General features: G+C 35.8%; 1 protein-coding gene across 1 annotated transcript in view; it reads right to left on the minus strand.

Moving 5' to 3' along the window:
* The window catches only part of RAPH1 (Ras association (RalGDS/AF-6) and pleckstrin homology domains 1), a 58,686-nt gene that overhangs the window by 25,510 nt on the left and 8,994 nt on the right, over positions 1-24,182 (minus strand). Inside the window, exons 4-7 of the mRNA XM_006889106.1 lie at positions 15,096-15,176; positions 10,280-10,354; positions 1,843-1,920; positions 1,286-1,445 (exon numbers count right to left, since the gene is read on the minus strand). Of these exons, the coding sequence (XP_006889168.1) occupies positions 1,286-1,445; positions 1,843-1,920; positions 10,280-10,354; positions 15,096-15,176 (394 nt within the window). The remainder of the gene's footprint in view (positions 1-1,285; positions 1,446-1,842; positions 1,921-10,279; positions 10,355-15,095; positions 15,177-24,182) is intronic.

Consider the following 24,182-nt stretch of genomic DNA (forward strand, 5'->3'; position numbering starts at 1 on the left):
TACTTAAAACATTATCTCAAACTCAAAACTTATTACTGTGAAGTCGGAACCAACTTCCAGCTGGTCCCAGTGAGTTTTCAGATGCTGTGAATCACATGGGAGAGGGCTACCCATCTTTCCTCCCCGGAACTCTAGTGGATTGAAACCACCCTGGGGTTAGCAGTGCAACCTGATAAGGATTTGGTCACTGGAGTTCCCACTAAAACATTACAGTCAACTTCATAAAAATTTCAGAAACATGTCATTATTATCCTGATAATATCCTAAAAATTAGCAGTGATACATATTCCTCTTATGATTATGCTATTGTTTATGAATGCAAACGCTAAGTTCTCTAGGAAAGCTACAGATGAAAGTTAACAAAATGTATTTCTACACACATTAATAAACTTCTAATACTCTGTGGTCTAGTTTATGGAGAAAGTTGTATGCATCATAGGAAAAAGGAGTAACAATTATATGTTTATTTCTCTGAAGAGTGTGGTCAGATACTGAAAAATAAGAGTAAGAGCAAACACACACCCACACACACACACACCCACACACACACACACACTCTTAAAGTAAAATAGCAAGTGGAAATTCATGATTGGTTTAATAAAATTGATAATTATTTCAGGACTTCCATAGTCACTACATTAGACTCACCCAAAGCATTTTTTTAAAATTAGAAGTTAATAAGAGAATGAAAAATGAAAGAAATTTTTAGTTAGAAACCACTACCCCAAATTATAAAATTATCAGAAACTAAGACTTCATACATAAGCTATGCTTCAAATATTTCTTCTGAAAGACAAACATTAATATAAAGGGTTTTGGGGTTTTTTTACACACATATGCAAATAAATATAATGGTCTTTCCTGAATGTGGGGATATGTACAGTTCTTATTTTATGAAATTTTTCTTCCTTAACTACTTTAAGGGAGCTCTGGTGGCTTAGTGGCAAGAAGATGCACTGGAATTCCAAAGGCCACCAGCTCCTTTGTGGGAGAAGGATGGGCAACTGCCTCTGACTAGCTGCCTCTGAAAACCCGCCCGAGGGTCAGCTATGGGTCCAATGCTACGGTACACAACAACAAACTGTTTTAAACCATAAGAAAGTCTAAAGTGACCTGGAAATGATTTTATATTCAAAGACTTTAAAAATATTTGGGGGGGGGGAGAAGTCATAAAATATTATATATATATATATATATATGTTTAAAAGTGCTTTTATAAACATGAAAACTGTCGGAATAACAGAAAACTTTAAAGGTGATTAAAGAAAATGATGTTATTACTAACCCATTTGTAACTCAGAGATGGTTTCTACTAGCGACCAGTCTGAACTGTAACCACAGTGGGATTTGTCCATCAGGTTATCCAGCACCTGTCTCACTGTCTGCCTCTCATCCACCATCATTGTTTTAGAGCTGTCATCAGACATGTGAACTCTAATCACCAGCTACAACAGGTGAAAAAGAAATCTGAAGTAAACAAAAAAAAAGGCATTCTAGAAAAGGATTTCTCCTACTAGCAAATAATGTTCTGACTACTGTATCTTCAACATTAATAATGACTTTATTAAGAGAAGATAAAAATCTAGTCATTCAGTGGCCTAAATGTAAAGCATTATATTTTTAAAAATTATAAGGTAAGATTTTAATAGTTAACAAACTCATATAATAGTTCAAAATTCTTTAAGGAACATTTAGAAACAACTAGAAAGTAATTGAAAAATGTATTATTTGGAAGGACTATTCCCATATCTTTCTACATCGTAGAGGTGCATTATAGAAATAAATAAATCCTTTTTTAAAAAACAGATAAAAATCCCCAAATAGAAAAAGCCCACATATCACCTTTTTCACTTGTGCCTCTTTAATTTTCTCTAGGGCAACTCTGATCTTCTCAGCTTTCAGTTTTGCTGCCTGTTCTTCCTGCGAATACAAAGTATTTGGATAAACTAATGCTGAAATGATGAGAATTCTGGAGAAGGCTTTTAATTCTTAAGGATGCTCCCAGCACTGAGTGTTCTTAAGCATACTGTTTTATACACTTATGTAAAGCACACTTTAAAAATAACACTTGAAACTCAATATTGAAAGAGAGGCACAAAAGACAGATTCAAATAGGCCTCATATTACAATAAAATAGTAAGTTTAATTTTGATAAACTAAAGCAGATAAATTTTAGGTTCTGGTGCAGATAAAGACAACTTGTGGATTTACCAATTTGATACACTACCATAATCCCTCAACTCAGAACTTATACACCTTTTAAATAATGGGTGATCTTTTGCATGCTAATGGTTTGCTCTGAAAATGTTATCACCATAAATGTATCTACAGCAAAATCCCATTATGAATCTATTTCTTTACAGTTATGAAAAAAGTTAATATTGGCATGCTGTTTCATTGGTATAATATTTAACCTTAGTATACTGTTTCATTAGCATACCAGTACAAGTAAAGCCATCTGCTTCTGTAGCTCAAGTTTTATTCTTTCGAAGTTCATAATATAATGAATGTCATGTTAGTCAACTCAAATTTGTTGCCATCCATTAATCAAAAGGGTTTTTAAATGAAAGTATTTTAAATTTTTATAATTTTCACATAAATTAATTTCCAAAATACTTACAATTATGAGTAGTAAGAAAATGTTCAGGAACTAAAATTAAACCATTTGTCTATTTTTTCCCCAAAATAACATACAGTATTTTAAACACTAGTACTTACTTGTAATTTCCAGCAATAGGCCATAATATACTGTAGCATTAATCTCCAATTAAAAAATGAAAACTCACGTAGGTAAACCTTTTTCTAAAAAAATATTATCTTCTGTTTTTAAGCTCTTGATTAAATAATCTAAGAAAAAAATACAAATTGCTATACTATCTATTCCTATATTTAAGGCTCAAACAATAAAAAGAAAATTCTAATGACATTAAGTCAAAATTTAGCCTCTTTGAATTGTGATTGAAAAAATATAAACTATGTGTTATTCTTCATTAAAAAGCCAAAGCTTCCAGGGCAAAAACAAAAACAAAAAGTTGATTCATCCGTTCCAAATTCTGTTGGCGGTCTTGTTTATGAACTACTTCTCTTCCCATTTTTGAGCTGTCTCCCCTCATTTCAAGCTTAGTATTTACTACTCAGCTGAACAGAGAAGAAAACAGTGGTTAGGGAAGGCAATGGTCTTGTTTGCCAGAAATCTAATCCCTTTCAATGAAAGGAGCCAGTGAATTAACATAATGACCAAGGTCTTGAAATACTATCTGTAAACCCAATTAGGCAGAGAACAAAGCTCTTTATTTTAACAACAGAGAGGGGTAAGATAAGACTTGATTCACATACTATTATAGACATACTCCTTTGACTAAAAGATTTAGATCACCCTCTCTTTAAAAAAGTTACTTTTATGTAAATAAACATATTAACTATAATAAATATGTTAATGTTTCCCCCTAAGTTTAAATTCATCAATAGTTAAATGACTAATTCTTGAGGAGAGCACTACCCCCCCCAAAATTTTTTTAGATACTAGAATTTTCCAGTAGTTTTTAGGAAATCAGTTACTTGACAGATTTTTTTCCCAGGAACCAAGTTTTTGAGTCTTTTCTCAATGGGATAAATGACCTTAGAGCTCATCTGCCATATCCTTATAGTATCACATATAACTATTAGAAGAAAAATTCAGCAGGCCATAATTTCAAGTTTCAGGTCCATGAAAGGTAAATTTTAATTTCAGCATATATGAGGAAAAACTGTTATATAGGATAATGATTTGTCTAAGTCCAAATACAAGTGTGAACTCTTAAAAGATCAACATTTTGTCCCCAATATTATTACTCTACAGAAGCTTAAATAAGTTTTGGTGCTGTCTTCAAAGTAAAAAATGACATTTTAAAATAAAACTAAATTAAGCACTGTATTCTAAAACTCAAAAAACTCAATGCCGTCGACCTGGAACAGACTGACCCCCCCAGTGGGTTTTCAGAGGCTGTAAATCACACAGGAGAAGGCCCATTTTTCTCCTAGGGAGTAGTTGGTGGATTTGAACCTCCTGCCTTTGGGTTGGCAGTACATTCTAATATTGATTATAAATTTAAAAATAATGTTCATATTGGTGTGATACATTACATATTGCACCACAGCTAATCAGAAAGTGACAGGTTCAAATCCATCAGCTAGTTCTGAAACCCAGTATAGTTGCTACTGAAACCCAAGAGAGTGAGAATCTATTCAACATCAGTGGGTTTGGTTCATTTGGATTTTATATTAATATACACTCATTCCTCACTTATTGGCAAGGTTAGGTTCCACAGACTAGGTGAATATGCAAAAACTGTTGTTATGTGAAAATGAAGGACGCATAACTTTAACCGTAACTTTTTTTTCACATAACTTTAACCATCACTGCCAGCTTTATTCTCCTTCGGCAAGTCAGACAGTAGCTATTTTACTATTGTAAATGTGAAACAACAGACAAGAAGATACTTGATAAGTGAAGAGAATACAATCTGTGGCCTAGTGGCAAAAAGCTGCACTGCAATCACCAAAGCACGGTTCGAGGCCACCAGCTGTTCCACAGGAGAAGGATGGGCAGTTTCCTTCTGTGTGGATGGGCAGACTCCTCCGGTGCAATTAACTGCCTCTGAAAACCACTGGAGGGTCAGCTATGGGTCAGTTCCAACTCTATGGTACACAATAACAGCAATAACTATCTTTTCAAACAACTACAAAAAGTCGTTAGACTACTGCATTAGCGTAAACGCATAGGTCAGTTTCAATTCTATAGGTTAAGAGAAAAGGCTAATATACTGGAGAAAAGTATTAAACAAACAAGAGATATATATGACCCTTACAACAAATTATAATTTTTATAGCCATCAATAAGAAAAAATTTTTATGAAAAGCAGCGAGGTGGAGCTGTCTGTACAACTCAAATACAGCTATTCTTCCATGTGGTAAAAATTGTTCCTCTTTAAGAATTAGATTTTATCAGAGGTATGAGATTCTAATCCACCAGATGCTCTGCTGGAGAAAGAGAGGCAATCTCCTCCTGTACCAGTCAAATCCAATTTGACAGTACACATGAAAAAGAATAAAAATTTTAAAAAAGAATTAGATTTTATAATGGAGTATATTCTTTGACAATCAGTCATTTGTAAATGTGAGTATTGGACAAAGGACACATTGGTGATCTAATGTCCTGAAGTCTCTGGGTACCATTTTAGAAGTATCCTCTAATGCCCAGTCTGGTACAATACAGTAGTCTTTGCCACTTTTTATTCCATTACCCTGCTTTATTTTTCCATTTAAGTCACTGGCTAACATATCATCTGTTATTTATTATCTTTACTTTCTCTCTGTTCCTCCCCTTCTTCTCCCTCCATCTCTCTCTCCCTCCTCACTCTCTCTCTTTCACACACACACTAAACTCCTCAAAAGCAGGAACTCTTCATTTCTAAACCTAAAACAAAGCCTAGCACATTGCTTTACCACACATCTGAGATTAAACAAATAGTTTCTACATTTGAATTTTGTGTAGTTTTAACACAGAACTATACATCTAATTATGTCTATTCTTCAAAGGGGAGGGGGAGAATTGTTTTAGGCTCTTAGAGGGGTGATAGACACAAGATGAGTTAATCTGTGCTGATGAGTTTTACTTATATATTTCAGAAGATCTCCAAAAGCTTCTTTAGGAATTCAAAAGTATGTTCAATGTCTATAGAATCAGATTTAGTAAATAAGGACAATACTTTATTTAACCTTATATTCTTTCTCTACTGAAAGCTGACAATTCATAAATTTAATCTCCTTAATTCATCTGCCCTTTATCTTTTGACTTTCTCTTATTTTGTCACTGTTTTTCCATGACCATCCTAAACCTAAGTAAAAGATTCTTCACCAGCATAAGTTTACTTTCTCTCCTACTCCTTCTCTTGAATAAGAGAGTGCATTTTCAACCTGAAAAACTCCTGTGGAGCTATCAATGGCCATCAAATGCCAACCTCCTCAAATTTACATAGAGGACAAAAACTAGGTGCAGATTTTAGGATTAAATGAAAGCCAATGCTGTGGTTACAAAGTGTTAGAACATTCTCTTTGGTGTAAAACTTAAAATACCTTGAGTAAAGAATTACAGTTGTTAAGGGATGGCTAGGGAATGATTTTAACTAATGATTTAGGCTTTGTGGGTTCAAAACAAATCTGATTGAAATGAAGGAGATAGTAATAATTAGGAGTTTCTTCAGAATCTAGTTTATGTCACAAAGTGCAACATTAAAAATTATGTAAAACTGAAATAATTCAAGTAGAACACTGGAGTGATGTAAATAGTTGAATGACCATTAAATGCACTATTCTACAAAATAGCTTAGAAACAAAATAACAACTAGTTTATTTCCTTGGAAGTAATTATGAAATCATAGATTTTGTCTTCTCTGAAGAAAGAACTAACATTAACAGAATAATTAAACTTTTACATGTACTAGGCATGTTTAACAGTATTTCATTCAATCCTTAGTAAAAATTCAAGGCAATATTATTATTTTCTCAGTTGTACAGATTAACCAAAGCTTAGAAAAATTCTTTCTAAGATAATATAAGCAGCTAACAAATAACTAATTGTTCCTTCTACCATAATGTCTCTTCTGTCCTTCAGGGTCATAGCTTAACTCTGGAATACCCATAAATACTTCCTGACAAAACAAAACAAGAAAACCCTTTCAGTAATAACAGCAGCTCTCTAACTTTTCTCAAGCAAATGAAAATGACAGTTAACATTACATGAGTTTACAAAACTTTCTTTCATTTGGCAGAAGTATGCTAAGACAATGTGCTAGCCTTGGCTAGGGTTCAGAAAACAGAGTTCCAGCTCTCACAGAGTTTAATGAGAGAAGATAATAGCTAACAAAATGTCAAGTAGTGGTAAGTCATACAGTTGGGAAAAATAAAGTAGGGTAAAGGACTAGAGTGACAAAGATCGCTGTTTTACATCACACTGAAAGTTAGGGAAGACTTTGTCAATGACATCCAGAGATTAGAGGGCAACATATCACCAACATTCCCTTTATGGTGACACAGTCCCCTGCTGGTACCAAGCCACTCCTAGAAGAAACTGCCTGGCTCCCTGGGGCTAGAACTGGGATGGTTACATAGTTATTCCAGTAACAACAACACTGTGACAACTGTATCAGTGATGGGGAAAAATAAAACCCCAAAACTTCCCCTTCCTGAATATGAGCTAAGCACACTGATACTGTGTTAATTCTCTGAGTGTTACATGCTCCCAGTTTAATGCAAAAATTGAAACTAATTGCCATTAAACTGGTTCACAGTGATACTCCACTAGGTTTCCAAGGCTGTCAATTACAACAAGAGAAGACTGCCCATGTTTCTCCCATGGAGCCACTGGTGTATTTGAAACATCGGAGACAAAAAGTCTTTGGGTTAGCCTATAGCATCAGAACGCTCTTCAGACATATCAGGAGGGAAGCATGTTCTTTGAGTAAAGGCAGTTGGGCGGCAAAAAAGATGGTTAAAAAAAGGTGCTAAAAACTCGTTTTAGCTCTAAAACAGTGAGGTGCTCTAGTCCAGCGAGCACGGGCATGAGTCTAATAACTAAGCTCACTGGATGGGCTCCTGCGGTTTTAAGTTGTTTAAGACCTCCTCCTTGACACTCTCTCCCATAAACTCCCATCCCAACCTCGTTTATTAGGTTCTACGTTATTAAATCCCATTTTTTGCTCAAATTTCTCGTTTCATGTAAGCAAGGCAGTATATACTCTGTAGCCAGAGCCAGATGTTGACCGTGTATACCAATCCTGCCATTTAGATAATGGGAGAGTGGGAGACAATAAAGGCAGGACTGGCTCTGATATTGTGCTCACTATCAGCATCTCTTAGGCAGAAGGAGACGAGAATTTATCGACTGCATCGGTTCTTGTCAAGAATAACTCTCCCTATGGTAAGAGTTTTATTCACTGACATATTTCTAGTACTGTAAACAATGTCTGGCACTTGTAGCAATTCAGTAAACATTTGTGGAATGAATTTCTTTTTTTCAATAGTTTCCCACTGCACTTGGGGGAGGGAGAATGTGGTGAAACACGGGCACGGCTTGAAAGATCTGGCTCCTATTTCTCCAATCCAAATCAGGGCATCTGTACCTTCATTCAACCACGGTAGATCCAGCAACATGGTATTTTTTCAGTTTCTAATACATGCCAAGCTCTTGCTCCTTTGGCTTATCTACATGGAACACTTCCCAACTACTCTGTAGGCTGGCTTCTTCTTGGCCTTCAGGCTTTACTGTACCTGTTACATCACTAGGACAGCTTTCTCTTATTTATCACCTGAATTATTCTCTACTGCTTTGCTTTGTTTCCTGTGTTAACATTTACTATAATACTGAATTTTTTTAAAAAGTTTGCTTATCAATGTTTTTTATATTCATAAGTAGGCTACAAACTCAGAGTCAGGAATAAGATATCCCTTCTACCTAATGCTGTATCCCCTGTATATGGCACAGCTCAGTTAATAGTTATTGTAAGGTGCTGTGGAATACAACTCATAGCGAGTCTATGACCAACAGATCTGAACCCTGTTCTATCTTATGTCATTCTCTCAGTCTCTGACACACTCAAGCCTGTTTCTGTAGTCACTGCGTCAATCTATTTGGTTGAGGATCTTCCTCTCCTCTACCACTTTTCTAAACATGATGACCAAGGAATAGCCTCTTCTAGCAATATGCCCAAAGAATGTTAGGTAAGTAGCTTTCTTTCAGATACACAATGGTGGTAGTACAATAAAATATAAAAATGTGTATCAGCAAAGACAATGAAATTAATGAACTCAATAAATATGGCAGATTCCACTAGAGGATTCAGGAAATAAGTTGGTGGGGGGAAAGCAGAAGGGGCTTAAATCTGAGTATCTGGAAGAATGACAGAAATAGAAATGTCGTAACAAGGGAACAGATATGCATTCTGAGATACTACAGAGTGGGTAAGTAAGCAGGAGACCTGGGTGATTTCAGGTGCTGGTGAGGTGCAGACTCCTTCCAGGAAATGTTTAGCAGTAATATGGAAATGTAGGGCCCTCCTCAGAGGGGAAGAAATCTCATTTGGATTAGAGATCCTAGGTGAAGCTATGAGCTTAAACTCCAAAAAAGTAAGAGACTAAGAGAAAGAGTCTATACTTTTCTGATCTTCAAGCTTCACTCTCCCTCCATCTGTTTTAAAGAGATAAATGTACGCCCAAAAAACCAACAACAAAACAAAACAGGTAGGGGAGCGAGCTCTGGTAGCCTAGCGATAAGAAGCTGCACTGTAATCCCAAAGGTATACAATTTGAATCCACCAGATGCTCCACTGGAGAAGGGAGGGGCGATCTTCTCCTGTGCCAGCTGGAACCGATTTGACAGTAAACAACAAGAGAAAAAAGAAAAGAAAAAAAACAACAGGTAGAGAAGTGGGAATTTTTTTAATGGCTTCTTAGGAGATTCTAATTTCAGGAAAGGATTTATAAAACATATGAAAAAGAAAACAAAACAAAAATCCCCTAAGATTGAATAACTTAAACATACCTATAATTATTATATTCTTTAGAAACTATTCACGAATATCTGAAATTCTTAACATTTAATGCTATTTAAATAATGTAATAAGGTAAAGCCATGACTTGATATTGATTCAGTTTTTCTCTAATTCCTTGGCTAAGAAGATTTTAAACTGACAAAAATGTATCAGCTGAGGAAAATCCAGGTGAACTCATCCAAATATTCCAAGAGTAGAGAACCAAGAATTAAAATTGCAGCCTTCTTTCTTAATTATGCTAATGTAAATGAAAATTGTTCGTATCAGTAAACATTTCAATTAAACAAGGTGATGATAATGCAAACAATAATTAGAAAACAATGTCTGGTGAATAAACTCGCAATATAAATAACCATTACTAGTGAAATGAAATCAGTGTTTAAGATTAACTTTAAAGTACAATACATTAGGGAACTAGGCAAACAAATGCCACATATTTAGGAAGACGGTCAGGCATTTAAAAAATGCAAAAGACTAAGGAAAAATTTGTGAAAATAGGTTCTATTCTCAATATTTCTCTGATGGTCACTATGATCAGTAAATAGTAACTTTCACTAAATAAAAGAGCACCTCTTTAAGGACAAAGGCACTGAAATAAGTAATAACCTGACAGTACAATAAAACCCAGAAATTACATTCTAACCTACAAGGTAATAAATAGTTACATTCAGGAGGACAGAAGAAATTATCACCTTGGTCAGCAAATGAGAAGGTTTTCCTGCAATGTTTCGCAGAAGAAGGGAGGTTTCCCTGTCCAGATAGGAGTGCTTGTGCAGAAAAAAAGAGAGAAAAACAAAACAAGGCAACAGAAATCAGTAGAGGTTTTATGTATTTAAAATATAGACAAAGCAAGAATGAGTCTCTGTAACTGATCTCCTTTTTACACTAATGAACTGTATCGACAAAGTGGGAAGGGTGAGCAAGGAAAGAATCATCTATGCCAGTGGGTATGTCCCAGCAGACTCACGTTGGTACCTCACTGAAAACAGAAAATACACTAAAAAGAAATAAATCAATCCATAGAGCCAGTTTGCTTTCTAGAACACTGCTGCTGAGTCGATTCTGACTCAGAGTGATCATCCATCAGGTTCCCAAGGCTGTTTAGTCTTTACAGGAGGAGAGTGCCCATTCTCCTTCCACAGAATGTCTGGAGATTCAAACTGCTGACCTTATTATCACTGGCACCGTGACACACTATGCACATCATGAGTAAAATGTGTGGAAGAATAACAACTACTGGATATATTCTTTCTTGTTTACTGAAGCTTATAGAAGACCTTGGTAGTCTTAAATACTATTTTCTGGGTAAGAATAAAATTAGGATTATATTCTTTGTAAAACTGGTATACATATTTATCCAAGAGTAAATATTGCAAAAGGGAAAAAATCCATAAATTACTACCTAAAAGACATCATAAATTATTACCTAATGGACACTCTATGAACTCAGAGGAACAATGAAAAAGTTATACAAGTGTTCAGGTCTTTCGTTCATAGGGCCACTATGAGTTGTCTACTCGACGGCACTTAACAACAACAAACACAGAGGGAGCTCTGTTGGCCTAGTGGGTAGAAAGTGATGCTACCAAGCCAAAGGTGGGTGATTTTAATCTGTGGTCCTCAGGCTTGGTTTAAATTGTTTTTTTGTCGAACATTCTTCTAAGTGGTCTAGCACTGGTCTATGCATTTGCTGTACAGACGTAACCTGTGGTTGTTGTGATGATAAACACTGTGACATTGGTGTGTCTAATGCAAAAAGGATTAGCCATGGCGGACAGTATTTGGTGGAGCTCCCTGATTAAAACAAGCTGGAAGCAGGAGTGGCATCCACTTCTGAAATAGCTTGCCTCTGGAAATTCCATGAACTTGGAGAAATGATGAAAGTTATGTAAGTGCTCAGGTCTTTCATTCATAAGGTCGCTGTGAGTCTACGACTCAATGGCACTTAACAACAATAGCAACAACGGACATCACTCATTTCGGTAAACTACTAACTCATCTTGCATATGAATTATGCTATACTAATAGGGCTGTGCTGCAACGTACTCTTTTTAGTTGCAAGTAAAGAGTAACGTAAGTGCTCACTGTTCTTACTCCCATTTATTTTTTGCAATTTATATCTAACTGGGGGTAAAAAGGCAAGCTTACAAAGATAATATGGTAAATAATTTCTTAAAAAGCTATTCCTACTTACTTTATCTTACTTAGAAAGATAACATCTCTGAAAAATGTCCCCTCAGAAAGTGGAATAAAATAGTAATAGGCAAACTAAGGTTTGTTAAACAGAATTCCAGACAAATTTTTAAAAAATAAGTCTTATAAGACTAACTCAACAAATCCTTGAACTAAAGTCACTGTAAATGGTGGCACTAAAAAACAACAATAACAAAAAACAACAAAAAACTAATCCACAAAAACACAAAACCAACAACTATTTACAGTCAATAAGTGGTAACAATATTTAATTGCATTGTTTAAAGACTCAGAAGCAGAAAAATCTTTAATTTAAAAGTATCAAAATATTTAAATTGCTTAAAAAAAGTTAATCACCATGATTGGTCACCTCAAAATACGCATCTAAAAAAAGGAGACCAATAGTTGAACATGATCATACTTTCCAGTCATTTGTGCGTAGCACAGTCACTGCTTGCTTGCTAGAGGGAAGGAGCTCAGGTCTCTATCTAAACTACAGCATCTGGAGCAGAAAGAGGGAATGTCTAAACTCCTAAGAAACAAACATCTTCCTTACTATCTCTCCAGTGGTGCCAGTCACACACAACTCCTAGGATTCTGACTTCCTCAGAAAGGTGGAAAACGCTGGTAGGAAACTGGTTACTGGAGGATTCAAGACAGCTGAGAAGAGGGGCATATCGTTGGAGAACTCAGTGGAAGAGAGGGCAAACTCAATGTGGGGCACTGTGTCCAGCCAGCCCTCAGTCTTGGTATGTGTCGGTGGTAATGAAAATGTACATATAACATTATAGAAACAGTTGTTTTCGATTTTCCCACACATCATTATTATTATGAATACATGGGAGCTCTGGTAGACTAGTTCTAAGAAGCTGAGCTATAATCCCAAAAGCATGTGGTCCAAATCCATCAGGTGTTCCGTAGGAGAAGGATGGGCAATCTCCTCCTGTGTGATTTACCACCTCTAAAAACTCACTGGAGGGTCAGCTATGGGTCAGTTCCGCATCAATAGCACACAACAACTATGAATACAAAATCCATTCTTTTTCATCAATTTCACTCTCTTCAATTTCCCCCCCCTTCATTTCATTTATTCAACTACATGTTAAGTTTCAACTTTGAACCTAAAACTATGTTAGGCACTGGAGATATAAAAGTGACTCAGATATGGGTTCCTTCCTTGCCTTTATAGTTTCGTTTAATAGGGAGGTACAGACACGTGAAATGGGCCATTACACATTACAGTACAGTGTATCAGGTGGTATCTGAAGTAGGAATTGAGTAACCCAAAATTAGTGGTTCAGTTAAGTATCCCTGGAAAAACATAAAGAATATGAGTAAGAAGCAGCTAGGAAAGGAGGAGAGAGAGGGAGCAAATAACAGATATTCAAGACCAAGGGTTCTCAAAGGGGAAGAACCGGCCTCCAGAGATTTCAGAAAATGCTGGGGACATTCTGGGTTATTACAACAAAGTATGTGTGTGCATCTAGTATTTGTTGAGAAGGAAGCCAGAAATACTAGTTGTCTGTTCACTTAACATACAAACACAAAGTATTTTTGTAATAGTTTTAACTTTCAATGAATTTTCCAGGAATGCAATATAAGTTAGGGAAAGACTGCATTTTCTTCATCTGTACAGAAACTTTATCAAGAGTTGATCACAGTGCTAGGAAATTAGTGTATCTTGTTTGAAAAGTATGTGTTCTATCAGTCACATGCAAGTAAATGAGATTAGAAATCTGGAATTCCTTTGAACAGAATTAAGAAAAAATTCAATTAAATTTATTAGAATAGAAAGCGAAGAAATGTCAACTTTCATTAATGAAGATTATTTTAAAATACTTCACATTGCTATTGTCTTACTTAAAATATTAAGTAGTTAACAGTTTAAAAACCAACTATCACTATTATAAATAAGACTCATTTGCAAGATATTTGGACTTGACTTGTCCATTTTCTCTACCATGGACGGTCTTAGTATATTATCCTTACTTCAGTTAAGCTACGTCCCTTTTTCTCCTACCTTACACATCTTCCCTGTCATTACATACTTCATTCTGGTCCCCCCCATGTTTGCTCTTTATCTTTCCTAGACTTCCTGTAAAAACACAACTTGCAATCTTTTCTCTTAAATGAAAATATTTACATTGTAACTACTTCATTATGCCTTCTAAGACAGTGGCGGCCAAGAACCGACATTTTATTATAAATTGGTTATTCTTTCAGTGTTAGGGCATTAAGTTGATTTAAAAAAGTATATGTAGGCAATTCTGGTGGCTTAGTTGTAAGAAGTTGCATTGCCAACCAAGAAGCAAGTGGTTCAAGTTCACCAGGTGCTCCAAGGGAGAAAGATGGGAAATCTTTTCCCGTGCAACTTTATGCTCTGAAAACCTGCTGGAGGGCCAGCTAGGAGTCCATTCCAAATCAAGGGTAGATAACAAAAACATATGTAGGTAGGTTACATTATTGCCTATGGATATAATTTAAGATGATGAAGACAGTATTACAAATTATTTTCTGAAAAAGGGGATAATGACTCTGAAAGGGCTGTGAACCACCGGAGAGAAGAAATAAGGAAACGACAGGACAACTGTAGTTGACTGTAGACAGTATAGTTGATGCTTCAAAATGTTGGCTTTAAAAAGGTGGTTAGAGATGAAGTTGCTGTTGTATTAGGTGCTGCTGAGTCAACTACAAGTCACAGTGACCCCTCAGATTAGCAGATCTGAACCTTGTGCTATACTGGACCATCCCTACAACCTCCTCCATGGTCAAGCACACTGTCGTCTTCACCATGTCAATCCTGGAGGGCCTTCCTTTCTGTCTCTAATCCTGATCCTTCCCAGTATGTGTCTTATCCCAAAGACAACAAGTTCAAAGTATGTAAGCCTTTAAGGAGCAACCTGGTTGCAAGATCAACTTGTTTGTTCGTTTGGACCCATGGGATATTACAAACTCTGCCAGCACTAGAACTCAAAGGCATTGATCCTTCATACTTCTTCCTTATTCACTGTCCAACTTTCAGATGCATACAAAACAATGGAAAGTACCACGGTTTAGATCAGGTGCACCTTAGTCCTTAAGCTGACCACCCTGTTCTTCAGCACTTTAAAGAGGTTCTTTGTAGAAGATTTCCCCAATGTGCTACATCTTTTGAGTTCTTGACCACCGTTACCATGCACATTGATTGTTGAGCCAAATAAAATGAAGCTAAGCATGCTTTTGTCTAGTAGGCTAGCTCAACATCAGTATTTCTAATGAACGCATTCCTCTCCACTGATATTTAAGTCATCTCATAGGCAGGTTTGTATAACTTACAGGAGTCAGCTCAGCCTGTTCTTCAGTGAAGTCAATATGACGCTTGGCCTGCTTGCTGGGACATCTCAGAGAAATAGCATGCTGTGAAAATGCAGGAAGGGAGAAAATGATAGGTAAAAGAGGAGGGAAAAGGCAGCACTCATCATCATGCAGGAGGAAGGGAAATGATCACAGAAATGAACTGTTAAAACAAAATAGTAATGAAAAGTGGCATGCAATTACATTTCATTCTTTTATGCAAAAATAAAGAAAACTGGATGATCCTAACCTTTATAACTTAAGTATAATCTCACTCTGTGAGACAACAGTATACCAACACAGAACTCTGTAGATATGGTATCCAATATAAATCTATACTGTTAAATCTCAATTGGGCCTTGACCACTTCTTGACAGCTTTCATAATCTTTCTCCCCCATTCACAAGCCATCTCCTCCAAGTTGGTTTCAAGCAGTTTTACTTCCTCCAAGCATTTAACTTTGAATTTTCTTTCCTTTACTGCTAAGAAAACATTACGACGATCATCATCACTAAAACAGTGTAACCGTTAGTTCTACATGAAGATAGAAGGTTTTTCTTCCAGAGCTAACCTGTTCTAGGTCTCAAGCATTCCTTCTCTAGTCTTTGAAGGTCTACAAGTCCTTAGGGAGTGTGGGCAAAGATAGTAATATACTATTTTGAGCACCCCTCCTCTTGGTAATTGACTTTCTCCTTTCTAGGGCTAAATTGGCATTTCTCTAGCCCTTAAGTCCCTGCAAGCTATGTCCAGATTATTCCTCAAAGCTTTAATTCTTTGAGGTATAATGCATTCTCCAAATCATCATTAATCTTTAACTGGGAGGATTTTCTGGTATTTCCATCACAGCATCACAAGACACTGTGCATTATGTTTATAGTTTTATCCCTTATAGCCTAGTCCAATGCCTAGGCAAGAAACATTTATGGAACACACTTAATAGATATTTCTTCTTAGTCTTCAAGATAAATACTTAGCCACATCAAGATCATCTTTCACTTTCCCCCTATCTGTGTTTGTTCCTTAAACAAATGTCATAGTCCTGTTTTAGCTACTCTGTCAATGGAAACCTTTAAAATCTCTATCTCTAATATCCGTAAGCTGTCAAGAAGTGGTCAAAGCTGAGCTGAGATTTAACAGTATGGATTGAAATTGGATACCATATCTATAAAGTTCTGTGTTGGTATATGTATTAAGGGTTACAAAAGTATGATAAATGCAGCCTATTCTCAAATGGCTCAGGAGAAGATTGTATGTAATTATGTAAAGAGAATGATAAAGTAAATGTAGGGGAAAAAGTCATAAACTAGTGAAAACAGGCAATGATTTCCAGCAGTTCTTTGTATTATTCTTGCTTTTTTTTATCTCTTTGACATCTCAAAACAGAAAGTTTTATTTTCTCTTTTTAAAAAATCTATTCTAACTAGATTCAATCATATATAGTTTTCATCATATATTTCCAAAGGCTTATTGGTAAAATGTAAAAATCTAGCTCTAATGTGTTCAACATGAGAAGACTGCTTATGGGCTATATTATTAAAATTCAATACATCCTTACCAAGAAGAATGTATATATGTGAAGTGACAAAAAAGTTTATCAAATCTTTAAGTTTTGTATGTACATATGTAAATAAATATTGAACTTGATTTATACAGTTATATTAAAGAAGATAAAAAAGGATATGAAACAATAGCTTATTTAGTGTTGATTAACTTTTTTCCATCCGATTCAAATAATTTCCTAACAAAAAGTTTGTCATTCTCAAAATAATCTTTACCACTAACCTCTTAAATCTAAAAGCTGTACTTAAAACATTAAAGAAAAATTAATTTGAGGGTCAATCTGTCTTATAAATTTTACTGTAAACTTTCTCAGACCCCCAAAATTTCATGTGCTATAAAATTATCAATTTTCCACTAAACTCTAAAAAAACCTTCACAAATCTCTGCAATGTTAAGTTGTGAATCACTTTCTTGAACTCAATCAGTGATACTTGTACCACTGAATTACCATTTATAAGCCAGATTTCTCTCACTGGATTTTGGTATTAGAAAAGTTGGGTAAACAGAAAAGGTGGGGTTTATTGAAAAGCCCGTCTTTAAACACAGGAGCCAAACTGCACTCAAGAAACAATCTATACCAAAGTGGTGAATACAAATAAAACACTTCCTTTTGATAGTTAACACCATTTATTATACTACATCAAACAGATCTATACTTACACAATAGGGCTTCAAATATCATGTATAACGGATTCTCCACAAATGAAGAGTAATGTGGCTCTGAAGTTGGACCGCGGAGGTACAAGTCCCTGCTCAGTCATTTGCTGACAATGTGACTCTTTTTGTTTAGCCTATTTTACCATGTAAAAAACGGAGCTATTCATAGTAATTTTTTCTCAACATGAGAAATAATAACAGGTGATAACTTTAATAATAGAGTAGGAGTGGAAAACAACCAAAGCCCTCACATAAATTTTCTGTAAGTCTCAGCTCATTCCATTTGCTATGTTGTTATGTGTTGTCTGGTCAGAGCATTCTCATAGTTGGACCTCTTATCAAGTTTTCAGAGCCTGAAAAGAGACTGTTGCGTGGAAAGAGACTGTCCATCTTTCTCCTGTGGAGCAGCTGGTGGATCTGAACTGTTTATCTTTGTGTTGGTGGCACAACTCCTTATACACAAGGTCACCAGAAAGCCCTTATTTCTTTTAAGTGATAAGATCTTTAGATTTTTCTGAGGTTATACTAAATCACACCACAAGATGGGGCTGTTACTGCATAAATCGGCCCTTTTCGCCTGCTGTGTAGTCTCCAGGTCTGGATTTGAAAGCAATGGACCATCTTTCCATCAATTCTGTGAAACAGCAGCATGGTATGATACCATAAACTCTGCAACCAGACCAGCAGAGTTCAAGTTATTAAGCACTAAATACTAAATGTTAAGTTATTAACTGACTCACTGCCTCAGTTCTTAATTGCTCTTAAATAAGGGTAATACATTTTATTCTAAGGAGCCTCTGAGCAGTGGTTTAGTGCTGAGCTGCGAAGCAAAAAGTCTGTGGTTTGAACCAATCAGCCACTGAATAGAAGAAAAGACCTGACAATCACTTCTCAAGATTGTAATGTACCACTGAGTCGGAAGTAACTCAGAGCTGACCCTTCTGAGGTCGTAGATCGTATGGGAGTTGACTGTCCACCTTGTTCCCAGAGAGCAGCTGCAGGGTAGTTGGTGTAGTTGAGAAAACACGGAGGGCAGGTCTACTCTGTCACTTGAGGTTTCTCGGAATCAGAATTGACTCTTTGGCATGAAACAACAGTGCCCATTCCACAAAGTGCTGTGCAAACTCAGTGAAAACCTATAACACACAATACTGAACACAGAACCATCTAGTGTAGTTGCTGCTAGTTGCCATCAAGTACAGTGTGACTCACAATTACCCTGTGAGCTCTGCCCTAACCTGTGCCATCTCGTCATCTCTGCTGACCACTTGAGCCATTACTGTAGTCACTGTGTCAATCCATCTTGTTGGTGGTCGTCTTCTCCTTGCTGACCCTCCAGCTTTCCAAGCATGACGTCCCATTCCAAGAAACAGCCTCACTTAGCTACATGTCCGATGTATGACAGATGAAATTTTGCCATCTTTGTCACCAAAGGGCACTCTGGCTGTACATTCTCCAAGACATCTATCTGTTCTTTTGGCAGTCCATGGGATATTCCGTATTCTTCTCCACACATAACTCAAGGGCATCAATGATTCTTCTTTCATCCTCTTTTCCTGTCGAGCTCTCTGATACACAGCAGGTGAATTCGGCACACATTAGTCTGTAAACTGGCATCACTATTTCTAAATATGTTGGAGAGGTCCCTGACAGCAGACTTGCCCACAAAGCTCCTATTATTTCAATTTCTCCTCTTTTTATATTTATTCCTCTCTTTTTCAATAACCAGCAAAATGTCTGAATACCTCTAAAATGATTTTTTACTTTTAAAATATCATATTTAAATTTAAAGCATCGTATTTCCATTTTCATTCAAAAAGGGTCATTTACCAGCTCTCTTCAATAACCTCAAAACTAAATAATACAAAAGATACCTAAAATAAGATAAAGGGGCAAAGATGAAAAAAATCTCCCATTACTTCCAAGAAATGCAACAAAAATGAATGAAATCTGTTGGAAGTATGCATTTGAAAAAATATTTATGAAAGCTAGACTTTTCCACTTTAAACATCACTCACTGGCCACAGAAATCTGTAATTAAAACACCAAGTGGGTACATTTCACTGAAAGGTAACAAGCCAGTCATTAGAATTTGAAGGGACATGTACCAGCAGCAAATGAGAAATCAAGTAATAATAACCACAACATTTCAGATTAAGTAGCTCTCTTTAATTTATTGAGCTCTGGCGGCCTAGTAGCAAGAAGCTGCACTGTAATCCCGAAAGCACACCACCAGCTGCTCTGTGGGAGAAGGATGGGCAATCTCCTCCTGTGAGATTAACTGACTCTGAAAACCTGCTGGAGGGTCAGATATGGGTCGGTTCTGACGGTAAACAACAACAACAACAACAACAACAACTTCAATTAGAAAGCTATATGCTTAAAGTTAACACTTCAGAGTAGTAAAAGGTTATATATGCTAATAATTTGAAATTTAATGCCAGTAGGTTATTTCCCTTGATAATAAATCAATTAGAGTTTTGTTATTAGGGTTTACTAAGTAAGCCCAATTAGGTTTTCCTTCCCAAGACCTCAAAATCCACACATTTATCCTGGGATAGTACTGTAAGGTGAAGGAAACGAGGGAAGTGAATTGAAGTTATTGTCTGTCTGTGTTGCACATCACAGTTTACCACAGTATTTTCACAAAAAGTTAGCCTCAAAACTATTTAAATAAGAGGAATTTAACGATACATTTCATTGGTTCCAGTAGCTCAGTTAGCAGGCATTCTTTCCCATTATAATATTTATAATCATACTCTTACTGAATTTTCTTAAGACTCTGCAAGTGTCTTTTAATTGGCCATAGTAATACCTGTAAAAGATAATCTCACTTTTGTATATAAAATTCCAAATTCACACTAACCCTTAAATGCCACCTGAAAAGAAAACAACAAAACTATAAAGATATATTTTAGCACTAATCTTTTATTATTAAATTCTTACATATATTTTTAACATATAATTCCATTTAAATTTGCAAACTGTTGTTTTATTGTTTCAATCAGTGTGAACATAAACCACCACAATAATACTGGCACATAAACTGCTGCATATACTTCACAGTGATCAAGATATAGAGAGCCTTTTAAACAATTTTCTTTCAACTATAATAAACTGTAATTTAAACAACACAAATAATCATTACTACTGATGGATTTCATGAGATTATTAAAGGATATTATTCTATACATTAGTATTTTCATGCCAAACTTTATGTATGCTGTTGAGATGATTCTAATTCATACTAACTCTACAGAATAGAGGGGCCTCCAGGCAGAAATCTTAATAAGAGAAAATTACCTGATCGTCTCATCATCACTCAAATAGGGCTCCTTAAAACAGGGCTCAAAACTAGCCACAATAGACAAAAGATGAAAACTACAATGAGGAATCATTACACACTTCTGATTCCCACTAAGAAAAAAAAGAAATGACAAATTTTGGTGAGGTCATGGAGAAATCAAAACTTTGTACTGCTGTGGGAAGGCAAAATTATCAAGCTACTGGGGGAAACATTAAATAACTACTTTTCTACAAGTGATTATACTTTTTCAATGATTCTTGTGGAAAAAAAATTAGGATATGCTAATGCATTGTTTTAGAATTCAAACAGACTTCTCTTTTACTTGGCTTTTACAGAGTAAAGTGCCTAACCAAGGGATGAAGCTTAAATGAGACAGATAACAAATGAGACATGCCTGGAAGCACAGTATCTAAAAAAGCCAAGAAGGAAGAGACAGATTCTTCTACTGTTAAGTCCATTCTGGTTGGCTTTCACAGAGGAAGGAAAAAGAAAGATGAACCATAGTATTATGTTTAGATCAGCAGTTTGGGTAGTAATGTCCCCAAGACCTTCAAAGAGGTAGACTGACATAAAGTGGCATACTGACACAAAGTTCCTCAAAAGCCTGAAGCATGACAGGGATTGTGAAGGTGGTGTAGGACCAGGCAGCATTTAATCCTATTGAACACAGGGTCACCATTAGGTGGAACTGACATAACACCTAAGATAGCTTCAGTGTTGTGTTTTTTTTTGTGTGGTTTTTTTTTTTTTTAAATACAATCAGAGTAGACTACATCGTAACAAATACATATTGATCCAAGTTCCTGGACTGTTAAGACCACTTCTTACCCACTCTGAGAAAGGCAGCTGAGAGCAGGATAGATAGGCAGGTAGGTAGATATAACACTTTAACATCTTTTCCTTGTCTCTAGTTTGTTAACCACATCTTATAGGCAATGAACTCCAACTTTACAGGCTCACATTAAACACTGTTATCTGTACCCATGAAGTCATTATATGTACTATGTATTTTGGGGCAAATAGGACTTTTTGGGGGGAGACTCTGACCCAAGCAGAGATGTTACCATCTCTCCTAGCATCTCCCTGTCTCCAACTGAATGCTGGACTTCTGATAAAAGCTAGGTTCCTTCTGAGAGGAATTTTCACTTTAACTCTTAAATTGTTTGAACTTTCATAATGAGTATATTTTCTACAGGTGGACAGACATACACAAATATATTAAAAAATTCTCAGTAAATAATTCTTAACTCATCCCCATGCCCTTGACCCAACTCAAATCAATCTGACTAGAAAGATGAAAAACCAATATATAAAACAGAATGATTAAAAAAGCACATCTCTGATAAAACCATTGTTCATATTCCAACAGGCAAATAAAAAGTCAAAATAGCACATGCTAAGTTGATGCTAAATATAATCCTGAGGTATCACACTATAATAGGTATCAGTTTTATAGAAAATATGCCAGTTTCATTTTAAAAGAAGGCTATTCTTTAGAGCTGTCTTTCCTCTTCACAAATAAAACTCAAGTTTATCTACCAATCATTCTGGTCTATAACTTACTTTGTATTCTACTAAACCTGCAAGAAACCTTGGTATGTATCTTAGGAATCACATATCCAACAAAAATCTAATAACCAAAATATACATAAAATAAAAAAAATTAAACCACAAAAAACCAACACAATCACAGGACCTAAGGATACATTTCACCAAAAAATAAATTCAAACACATGAAAAGGTGCTCAGCAAATAGCCATAACAGAGACGCAAGGCAAAACTACAATGAGATACCGATAGACTCCCACTCTGACCAGGATGGCCAAGGTTAAAGAAAAAGAAATTACAAATTGTAGGGAAGTTGTGGAGAAATCAAGTTTTCATTGCTGGTGAGAATGCAAAATGATAGTCACTGCAGAAAACTGTGATATTGCCTCAAAACCAAAACCCAGAACATGTATAGCAATTCCAAACTTAGGTATATATATAAAAAAAATACTCGGAAGCAGACTTTCAAAAAGAAATGTTCATTGAAGCCAAAAATGTCATTCACAAGAGCCAAAAGGTAGCAATAACCTAAATGTTCATCAATAGATGAATGGCTAAGTGCACATACAATGGAATACTCAGTATGAGAAAGGAAGTCTTGCCACATGCTACAGTGTGGCTAGTGCTACAGTATGCAAAGAGGCCAATCAGAAAAGAACAAATTGTGTATGATGCCACTTATATAAAAAGAAAAAAAGGCAAAGGTACAGAAACTAGTTATTAACGGTTACCAGGAGTAGGAAAGATGAAGTTCAAGGGTGATGATAAAAATACAATTACTTAAGGCAGGATTGCATGGCTGACTATTGTAAACACTGTCAGTAAGTTGTACAACCATAAAAAGCTGAACTGACAAAAGTTGTGTGATAGATTTAAAACAATGACAAAAATAAAAAGTAGCTGCTGAGGCTGCATATGTACAACCTCACGTTTGCATAGGAAATTCCAGTTAACTGCTTCTGTTCTACCTTCTAGTTCACTGCACATTGCATGAGATCTTAAAGCTAGCAAGCAACTATCCAAGGTACAACCAAAGCAACACAAGGAGGAAAGTCAGAAATAGTAGGAGCAATAGTGACCCAGTGCGTAAGGAACTGCACCACCACTAAAGGACTGTGGTCCAAATCCACCAGCCATTCCTGGAGAAAAAGATGGGCAATCTCCTCCTGTGTGGTTTTTCTGACTCTGAAAACCTGGTACATAGTAACAACAACATGGAATGAGTAGCAAACTACCTCCTTGGACAGTGGCCTTCTTTGCTATGAGACCAGAAGAACTAGATGATACTCAGCTACCATCACTGAACATTCTGATCAAAGATTCTTGATCAAAAAGCAGGAATTTAAAATTCACATGAATCCTAGACTTTCTGGAGTCATGTAGAGCGGCTAAAGCTCGGAAACTATTTCCTTGAAATAATCTTTAAATCTTAAATTAAAAAATAGCTCCTAAAGTTGTTCTAAAACCTAATGATAAGTTTAGCTTAACTAGTTAAACAGGTCAACCTTGAGCATTATGCTTTTTTAAGAGCCAGCAATAGAGGATCAAAATGGTAACAGCAAAATTAGAAGAGATGTAACTGGTTTAGGTTAACAAGGGAATAGCTTATAAAAGGCTGGGAATGGTGCAAAACTTAAAGAATGTGTTATTATCTTTAGATTGAATCCTCAGAATACTATTGAACTTAAACACTTTGCTGTTTATATTCTAAAAAAAAAAAACCCGCCAGTATTTTGAAATATTTTCCTTTGGTATTGATTATTCATGAGAAGATTTTTATTTTTTATTTATTTATTTTTTTTGTACTGTAATGGCAGGTGGCAATACTTAAGGATACTTTGGGTAGAATGTTAAATGATCCAGGAAGTATCAAGAGAAGATGGAAGGAATACACAGAGTCACTGTATCAGAAGGAACTGGCTGACACAGAAGAATTTCATGAAATGACATATGAGCAAGAGCCTATGGTGATGAAGGAGGAAGTTCAAATTGCTCTA

This window comes from Elephantulus edwardii, unplaced genomic scaffold, assembly GCF_000299155.1.
Source record: "Elephantulus edwardii isolate Elephantulus edwardi_28Jun2011 unplaced genomic scaffold, EleEdw1.0 scaffold00075, whole genome shotgun sequence".
Lineage (NCBI taxonomy): Eukaryota > Metazoa > Chordata > Mammalia > Macroscelidea > Macroscelididae > Elephantulus > Elephantulus edwardii.